This window comes from Palaemon carinicauda, chromosome 5, assembly GCF_036898095.1.
Source record: "Palaemon carinicauda isolate YSFRI2023 chromosome 5, ASM3689809v2, whole genome shotgun sequence".
Classification (NCBI taxonomy): Eukaryota; Metazoa; Arthropoda; class Malacostraca; order Decapoda; family Palaemonidae; genus Palaemon; species Palaemon carinicauda.
Window position 1 is genome coordinate 69,818,860 of NC_090729.1, and position 10,000 is coordinate 69,828,859.

General features: G+C 44.6%; 1 protein-coding gene across 4 annotated transcripts in view; it reads right to left on the minus strand.

The window, feature by feature from the left end:
* Vps11 (vacuolar protein sorting 11) overlaps positions 1-10,000 on the minus strand; it is a 439,706-nt gene that overhangs the window by 392,237 nt on the left and 37,469 nt on the right. For all 4 annotated transcript variants that reach the window (XR_011044479.1, XM_068373757.1, XM_068373758.1 and 1 more), the window contains exon 2: positions 3,639-3,707. Coding sequence is in view for 3 of the 4 variants with exons in the window: in XM_068373757.1 (XP_068229858.1) it covers positions 3,639-3,707 (69 nt within the window). In the remaining variant the exon portion in view is untranslated. The remainder of the gene's footprint in view (positions 1-3,638; positions 3,708-10,000) is intronic.

The following is a 10,000-nucleotide window of genomic DNA, read 5'->3' on the forward strand; positions in this document are numbered from 1 at the left end:
TCACCCCAGACTAATCCGGGGTAGCCTCAGCCATCAACACTCTGCTACTTGTCCATCAAGGAGCCTGAGGTGTTTAGACCATTTGTTGTGCGACCACCACAGGACCGATGGAAAAGGTCTCCATGTTCTTGTGGGTTACGTCTTTGCAGGTAGTGGGCCGTGAAGGTCGATTGACGCTTCCACATGCCCACTTAAAGTATCTGCACAACAGAGTAGTTTCTTGAACGCCAGGGACGTAGCAACACCAGTGACGTTACGAGCTCAGGGTCTTATGATGGAGGTGAGTCTAGATTAAGAGTAACCTAAATTGCCTTCCGATCCCAGAGGGGAAGGAAATCCTTGAGGTCCTCCTCTTGACCTTCTCGGGCTGGTCAAGTGCCGACACACGAGGGCGAGCTGGTATCGTTCTTTTAAGGTAACCCCACAGACTCCTCACTGGGTAAAATCCCAGTTGATGGGTTTCTGGTTACCGAACAAAGACTCTTTATTCAAAATGGGCTGCACCTAGGGTACAGCACACTCAGATTTGAGTCTTGGCAATCCACTCAGGGACGCCGCTGAGGATTACTTCTCCCCGTTTCCTAGGGTAGGAGACATCAGAGGTTGGATCATACAACATACTAACTCTCTTGGTCAAAAGCCCAAGTGAGTAGAAAGGGCATCTTTCGTGTAAGGAAACGATCTGCTGCTGGGCCTAAGGTTCGTAGAGAGGGGTCTTCAGAGACTGAAGGACCCGAACCGCGTTCCCAGGAGGAGGTTGAGATCCGACGGGGGACAAGTTATCTCAAACTTGCATAAGTAAAGGCACCGATGGGAGAGAATCCCCTTTCATGACATCAGTCACAAAGGACCGAACACTTCGCCTGGAAGACTGACGCTGAAAAGTGTCTGTGGTGCCAAAACATCTTTTCCGTAACCTGCTGCGAAAGCCCTCTCTGAGAGGGGTGGTATAGGATCGTCCCAGGCGAGAAGTCGAAGCAAAGCTACAGCTTAGGAAAGCGTTAGCATGTGGCTGCTTGGAAGATCGTGCAGTGGAGGAAGATCCCTCTGAACTCCGTCAGGAGCTGTAGAAGGTCCGGGAACCATTCTGCGGGTTGCCATAGCGAAGCTATTGGAGCTCCGCCAGGGGCTGCAAAAGGTCTGGGAACCATTCTGCGGGATGCCATAGCGAAGCTATTGGAGTCGTTGATAAGATCTTGCTTATCCTGACTTGGCTGAGGACTTTTTCACCAGACCGAATGGGGGGAAAAAACAAGGCACACCTCTGGGCTGCCCCATCGATCTTGGAATACATCTTGTTTGAGGGCCTGGGGAACGGTTGTGTGGGAGCCTGAAGATCAGGGCCACTGCGAGCATAACCACAGTCGGGGACCCCACAAAGTTAAGGCTTTGTTGGATACAAGATGATTTCAAGACACTAGGAGCCCACTATCTGGGTGGTTTTGCAAGCACATTCCTATACCAGGAATGATGCGAGCAGATGGGGGCAACTAGTTGTCCTCTGTCCATCTGAGGCTTCGTACTGCTAGATGGTTCTTTAAGAGAGGTGAATGCTGATACCTTTCTGAATTGGGCCAATAGATGTGGATGGAATGGTATGGCATATGCCCCCACCCCCTCTTCTCTCTTTTGATGCATTATAGAGAGCATCAGGTTCAGAGGGAAGACGAGAAGACAGGCCTCTTTGCAGAAGCTCTCGTCTGCCACCCATCATCCATGGATTGTCCAGCGGTGAGGGGGGGGAGTGCATAGCAATAAACGCACCTCGAGATGATGTCGAGACGTGTAACTAATTGCATGTTCTTGCAACGAAGGAGAACAGCCTGTTCTTCCTCCAACTGCCACTAATACAGTGTGGTTGGCCGAATAAGACCAATAACAAACGTTAACTAGTTAATCAGTACAGCTCATGTTAGTACACTAATAGCGAATCTCCATAGAGATCGCTTTCCGGACAAGAGACTGTACGGTAATCACCGAACGCATCCTACCAAACCCAAGAGGGGATTGAAACGTATCTTCAATCTATTGTTGGGTGGGTAAAGAGCATAAGTCTACTACGGAGTAGTAACACCGAACTGTGCACGTGACAAGCATACATGCGTAGTTCGACTTAAAAGTCGTGTCCGGAACTCGCAGAACGTTGGAAACGTTCGTAAAGGAAGGTTTCCCGTTCTAAAGGACAAAAAAAAACCTTCGTACTTCTCTGTCTGCGATCGGTAAACTAGCATTTATATTAGATGTTCCCTACTAGGGAACAGATATGCTTATGAGAAGTTTCAGCCAAAGCCTTTGTAGGAGACTAAGACTTTCGATCAGGGGAAGGGAAAAAATGCCTATAAGGTGGCAGAACGTAAATGCCATATGTCAGGTTACAGGAAAGTAGCCAAGTAATGTACTGAATAACCTGGTTTCAGTAAGGGATATAAATAAAAAGCGTAGCCGTAAGAAACTCTCTCTCGCGAACGAGAGAGAAGTCCTCCCGAAGGAGGACATCGCTTAAGTAAAGCTTTCTCCCAGCTCTATAGGAAAAAAGCATAGGCGTAACAAAAATCACACTCTCTTTCTCGCGAGAGAGAGAGAAAAGTTCCCCTCGGAGGAGGAACATCAAGTTGAAGGTTGACAACGAATGCTACCTCGTAATGAGGGCAGCTCCCGAGCTACCACATGGAGCGCAGGATAACGAACAGGGCGGACGTAGCACTTGGCCTTGTGTTCTACGTCCCTGTTACCTGTGGAAAAAAAAAAAAAAGGAAGTTGTTATCAATTACAAATCATGCTCCGTTGCACAAAATACACTATTCGGGGAATAAGTCACCTTCCTTGTCACAAAATACACTATTCGGGGAATAAGTCACCTTCCTTGTAAGATATTTCCTCGAAAGGGAGCTGAACTGTTATAGATTTTAATTCTGTAATGAAACAAACACACAGCAGTGTTGAGAACCTGCCAACCATCAGTCGCAGGGAAGGGTGGCAATGACAACTCTCTTACGACGGAGGCAGTTGGATACGATGTCAACAGCAATTAAAGTTACACGTATCTAACACCATATATTTCCATTTATACATATGTACACTCAAATATATGTAAGATAAATGAAAACACACAAGGAAAACAAAAAATGAAAATAAAGAATCATCAAGGCAAGTCTTTGCGGGAGAGAAGGGCAGCATGTCCGTCCTCTACCGAGCCAAAAAGTAAAGTGGTTACTCAGCCGAGAGGTGTGAGTGAGCGGGGTAGCCAGTCTACCCCACCCCCCACCCGTTAACTAGCGGGTGGGGTAGTTATCCCTCACTGAAATTATCATGGCTTGTCTTTCAGCTGCGCCGAAAGTAATACCCTATTAAAAATAGCAAAGATTTGTATCTGTGTCGGAACAAATAATGCTTAATGAACTGTATCTGTTATTGAACGAAGTCTCAAAATGCTTCGTTTCGGGAACCTAGTCTCATTAGAAATGTGAAGAAAGTAAGAGTTGCTAGTTAGTGACTTTCAACTGAAAATCACTGAATTCAGGTAACACCAGTTTTGCTAAATACTGTAGAAATAGAACTTAAGAAAATATCTTGGCACCAGAGCTGAACATGTTTACAACATCAAAATTGACTAGTTCTGTACATTTAACATTACTTACCTTTACTGCCTCTGCTAATTTCCCTCCATCAACATCAGCCTTTATGTCAAAAAAGTTGAATCTCCTCCACTGTAAAAAATAAAAAAGTAAGTAACCAACATTTGTCTAGCAGCAAATAACCAAAGTATCCAGGGTGTTCAAGAAAAAATATAGGTACTGTAATCTACAAATACTATTACAGTATTATCATTATCACTACATACAAAGTATAGTACCATCAGTATCATAAGTATGCTTCATGAATAAAATAATAATATGCTGCTTTAAATCATCTTTATTATCAGAGCTAAGAGGATCAGGGCACTAAAAAGTTATGGCACAAATCTTTGCCCAACTCTTAAAAGGTTAGCTTATTTATACATCTTTAGTGGCTTATAAGATTCTTCCTGGCATCTATTTTCCCGAAAAACATGACAAATTCAGAGATAATTTGTATTTTTCCTTAACATATACAAACCTGTAGTTATTTATGTGGATACACTTCTGACGGAACTGGATGGCAGCCATTAGATTTAAAATGCGAAGTGGCAACCATGTGGGTAGGCATTGAGTGGCTAGGGGATACACAGCCACCCACGAACAGAAAACCAACGAATCATTGTCCTTCCCCCCAGCACTTTCCCAAGGGAAGATGGTGCCAAGTACGGGATAAATAGATGGTATTATTCGTGCTCTGATCGTAGTCGTAAGGACATACTGTATAGTCCTGTATGTAACCTCCCACCCCTTTCTTTGATGCCTCTATAGGAAGCGTCAAATCCAAGAAGAACGAGGAACGATTCTTATCTGGCAGTCTTTTAACTAGGACCGTTATTTGCTCAAGTCTTGTAAAGAACCAAGGGAAGGACGATCCTTAGTTCCAAAGGATAGAGACCCGGCTAGTTCTTCAGACATCGCATTCGACAGGGACTGATGCAGTCTTATCAGAACTGCGGAAATTTCTACAGGGTGATGACACAGTCTACAGATATCCTTATAGAATATGACCTTCGTGTCATTCCCTTGATTTCTTGAATTATAGATCGAGGTAAACGGAAGAAGTCTCGCAGGAGTTCGAGACCTTAAGATCAAGTCAGTAGGCCAAGGGCCGATCCTATATAGGAGGCTAACTGATTAATCGCAAAACCTTTTCTCGTATAACAAGGTTTAAAGATTAAGTTCATCTCTCGAGGAGAGACTATAAGTAGAGACTTCTGACCGACGAAGCTCGGCGGTATCCCAGCGTCACGCGTCTCCCTATGAGATCAGATGTTCCAATCATAACGAAGAAAAGACTGCTTCCAATTTCCTGAAAGAAGATGGAATATACAAGATAGTATCCTTGTAGCTAATCTAGACTCTCTTTCCTTGGTGAAAAAGACATGAGCCAATTATTTCGAGCTTGTGGGAGGGGTTCTTCCATGAGGAAGGAATATGACAAATTCGTAGATAATTTGTATTTTTCCTAACTATACAAACCTTAGCTATCTAATAGGGGTTATTACTTTCGGCGTAGCTGAAACGATGAGCCATTAGAATTTTAACTAGGGTTTACTACCCCACCGCTAGTTAATGGGAGGTAGGGAGGGTAGCTTGCTACCCCTACCCTCACACACACCTGTGCTTGAGCTCACTTTGCTTGGAGGTAGGACTTCAAGGGGGATAGAGCTGGCGGGCAAGTTTGATTAAATAGCTAAGGTTTGTATAGTTAGGAAAAATACAAATTATCTACGAATTTGTCATTTGTTACGTAACTGACATACAAACCATGCTATTTAATAGGAGTGACTCACCCATTAGGAAGGGTGGTAAGTCATAGCCAGTACTGGCTTTTGGTTTTGCCCGGGAACTCATTATTTGAGTGTGTCAGCACTCAACAATAAGGAGTCCCTGCACCTCGCTGGAACCTTGCTACGCAAGGACTGCGGCCTACGCAAGCTGTGTGAAGGTATAATAAAGTGTGACTCGTCCTAGGAAGTTGACCTGTAGTCCTCTAGATGGAAACTTTAGGCTAGGACTCTCCCGATACCACCTTGTCAGGGTATGGGGACGTGACAGTATTAGCTTAATACTAGGAACACAAGGAAACATGGTTTACCTGCAGTGGTTTGAGGTCAGCTGTGCAGAGAACCCAGGATGCTGCTTTCCCCAAGAGAGGGGAAGATGAAGAAAAGAATAAGGGCCAGACAAACCTTTTCAGTCATGCAGACTAAGACCAGGTAACAATGCCCTCAACCTTCTGCTACTTGTCCACTAAGGAGCCTGAGGTTCTAAACCAGCTGTTGTGCAGCCACCACAGGGCCGATAGAGAACGTATCGAGCCTCCTGTGGGTCACGTCTTGCAGGTAGTGGGCTGTAAAGGTCGTTTGACGCTTCCACACCCCAGCCTGAAGAACCTGCGTCACTGAGAAATTCTTCTTGAAGGCCAGGGACGTAGCTACACCCGACATCATGTGCTCTAGGATGTCGTGACGGAGGAGGGTCTGGATTCAGGGACAGATGGATCACCCTTCGAATCCATGCCGAGATGGTGTTCTTGGTGACCCTCCTCTTAGTCCTCCCAGTGCTAACAAACAATGCCTGCACCTGAGGACGGACTGCAGCTGTTCTTTTGAGATATAACCTCAAACTCCTTACTGGACACAGTAGGAGATGGTCTGGGTCATCTGTTACAGAACGAAGACTCAAAATCTGGAAGGAGTCGAACCGAGGGTCCGGCACCCCCAGATTCTGAGTCTTAGCAATAAACTCAGGGACGAATTTTAACGTTACCTCCCCCCATCCCCTTGAATGGGCGATGTCATATGAGAGACCATGAAGTTCACTGAATTGCTTGGCCGATGCCAAAGCTAGTAAGAACAATCTGAAGCCTGGCATAATGGTTCATAAGGAGGTCCACGTTCCATGGAGGTCTGAAGCCTGGCGTAATGGTTCATAGGGAGGTCTCTTAAGAGACCTCAGAACTCGAACCACCTTCCATGGAGGAGGTCTCACTTCCGACTGAGGGCAGGTAAGTTTATAACTTCGTATGAGTAGGAAAGTTCCAGCGAGGAAGAAATGTCCATTCCTTTCAGCCTGAAGGCTAGACTTAAGGCAGAGTGATAGCCTTTCACCGCCAAGACTGAAAGGTGCATTTCTTCCCGCAAATACACGAGGAACTCAGCTATTGCTGGAATAGTGGCATCGAGTGGAGAGATACCCCTTCCAAGACACCAACCACAGGAGACTTTCCACTTAGCCTGGTAGACAGATGCAGATGATTTTCGCAGATGTCCAGACATCCTAATCGCAACTTGCTGAGAAAATCCTCTCTCAGCGAGAAGATGCTAGATAGTCTCCAGGCGTGAAGTCGTAGCGAAGCACTGGCTTTGTGGAATATGTTGGCATGTGGCTGTTTGAGTAGATCGTGTCGTGGAGGGAGTTCTCTTGGAGACTCCGTCAGGAGTTGCAGAAGGTTCGGAAACCATTCCGCGTGATGCCATAGCGGAGCTATGAGGGTCATTGAGAGGTTGACCGATGTTCTGGCTTTGTTGAGTACCCTCCTCATCAGACAGAATGGGGAAAAGGCATAAATGTCAATGTTGTCCCACCGTTGTTGGAATGCATCTTGCCAGAGAGCCTTGGGGTCTGGGACTGGGGAACAGTATAACGGGAGCCTGAAGTTCAAGGTCGTTGCGAAGAGGTCCAGTCTACTGTCGGAGAACCCCATAAAGTCAAGACTTTGTTGGCTACTAGATGATCCAAAGACCACTCGGTACTCATTATTTGAGATGCTCTGCTCAAGTTGTCGGCGCGCACATTCCTCTTGCCTGGAATGAAGCATGCCGATAGTGGTATCAAGCGATTCTATGCCCATCTCAGTATCTCTACTAATAGATAGGATAGGGACTGCAAAAAAGCACCCCCTTGCTTGTTAATGTAAGCCACTACTGTGGTGTTGTCACCTATTACCACCACTGAGTGGCCTGCCAGGAACTGTTGGAACTGTTGAAGGGCCAGAGAGACAGCCATCATATCTAGAAGTTTCATGTGGAGGTACTCTTCTGACTCTGACCACAACCCTAAGGTCATGTGGTGCAGCATGTGAGCCCTCCCTCCCTTTTTTTGAAGCGTCTGAGTACAGCATCAAATCCAGGGGAGAGGAAGAGAAGATCCCCTCCCTTTCGTATATTCTCGTCTGCCACCTACCACTCGAGGTACGTCTGTTCTCCTGATCTCATGGGGATCCGAATGACTAGGGAATCGAGAACCTGATTCCACCGGGACTTGAGTCGCCATTGGAGATATCTCATCCAGAGGCGTCCGTTGGGAACTAAACAGGCCAGTGATGAAAGGTGACTGAGGAGATGTAACCCCGTCTGGGCTGGAAGTTCTTCTCGTCTGAGAAAGGGTCTTGAGACCGTTCTCAGCCTTGCTATTCTGTCGTCTGATGGGAAGGCTATGTGGAGATTGGTGTCTATTATCATGCCTAGGTATACCAGTCTCTGCGTAGGAAACAGGGATTACTTCTCGAGGTTTACCATGATCCACAGATCTTGGCAAGGCCTCAGAAGTCTGTCTCGATGTTGAAGAAGGGTTGACACCAAGTCTGCTAGGATTATCCAGTCGTCCAAATAACAAAGAAGACAGATGCCAATCCTGTATACCCAAGATGACACTAGGGCAAACACTTTGGTGAAAACTTGAGGTGCTGTGGAAAGACCGAAGCATAGCACCTTGAGCTGGTGTTTCCTGTTGTCTAGGCTGAATGTTAAGTATTTCCTGGAAGACGGGTGGACTGGGATCTGTAAGTACGTGTCCTTTAGGTCCAGTGTGATTGATTTATGAAATTTATGGCCCGAAGCCAAACGCCGGAGCCACAAGGCCATTCAGCGCATATATATCTTTTAGAATGGATTATAAGTATATAAATAAAAGTAAAACAATTAAAATAAATCTATACAACAGGTTAAAATTTAAAATGACAATAAAACCAACAGATTAAAATTTAAAATCATAATAAAACCAACAGGTTAAAATCTAGAATCACAATAAAACCACAGATCTATAACTCATAAAAAATACCAATTTATTTTAAAAACTGTACAACCTACTCCACTGGAGCAGTCTCACCTAAAATTTCCCCAATGGACATTGATTAAATGATTTTTCCTATATTGACATCTAAAAACAGTACAGGACACTAAAATATGTTCAATGGTTACTGTATATCTACTTGGCAAGCAGGGCAGCGAGGAGCAAGCCTATCCGCCCCACTTGCCATCAGATAATTTGTGTGCCCTATATGCAAACATGTTAAAACAATGCTAGATCTTTTGTCCACCTGTAAATGTGACTATGGTTGGACAGAAGGCCTAAATGACTTTAATTTAAAATTATTATTTAAAATGATATTTTCATAATAAAATAAATTTCTGGGCTCGACCTGTGTCGCTCCGTGAAATGCTCCTCTAGCACCATTTCTAAGGCATGATTATTGCTGAAAATACCGGAGAAAAAGAGATGCATGGAATGCCAGGAATAAACCTAGCTCGCTCACTCATTGAGTGTCGGTATAGAAAACTGGGGCGTGATTGAACCACGACCATAGATCCCTCACCAATTACACCTCTCCTTCATCAACATACCCCCATCTCTACCCCTACATCTTCCCACCCCCAATCCTCATTCCTCTTCAGCACTTGCGTTGGTCAGACGTGTTTTGTTTTGCTCCTGTGCTGTGTGTTATTTTTGGAAGATGTCCGACGTTTTAGAGATCCCTGCTTCCAAGTTAAGTATTATATTTGTCTGTTTGGGATTTCTTTGTAGCAACACTTTTTTATTCTTAATTGTGTTTGGCCTTTTGTTTATATATATTCCCTTTCGGGGGTTCGCTATGGCCATTGTGTCGCTTACTAGTGATCTCTTTGTTTATTGGGTTTGCATTTAGTTCCTTATACTATTTGTAACCCTGATATATGATTTGGACACCTATTTCTTATTTTGGCATTTTTGAACACACCTGCTGGTTATATAAAAATAGCTTTAGTCCTCTGACGTCCGTCAGAAATTCAAAACTCGCGGCAATTGCAGATAGAGTTGCCAGGTGTACACTAGCACCCTCACGTGAGCTACACAGAACCATTCCATGAATCCCCAGATTTTCCATGCCCTTAGAATGTCTCTAGAGGGGAGGAAGGGGGGAATAAAGGTTATATTACCAGCGGGTAAATATGTTCAAAATTTTATTTCATTATGAAAATATAATTTTTAAACATTAAACTTACCCGCTGGTTATATAAAAATAGCTGACTGACACCCTTGGTGGAGAGTTAGAGACAGCTACATTGTTGGAATATTACTTAAGAGTTAATTAAAACAAGCTTAAGAGTTTGTAACTGTTA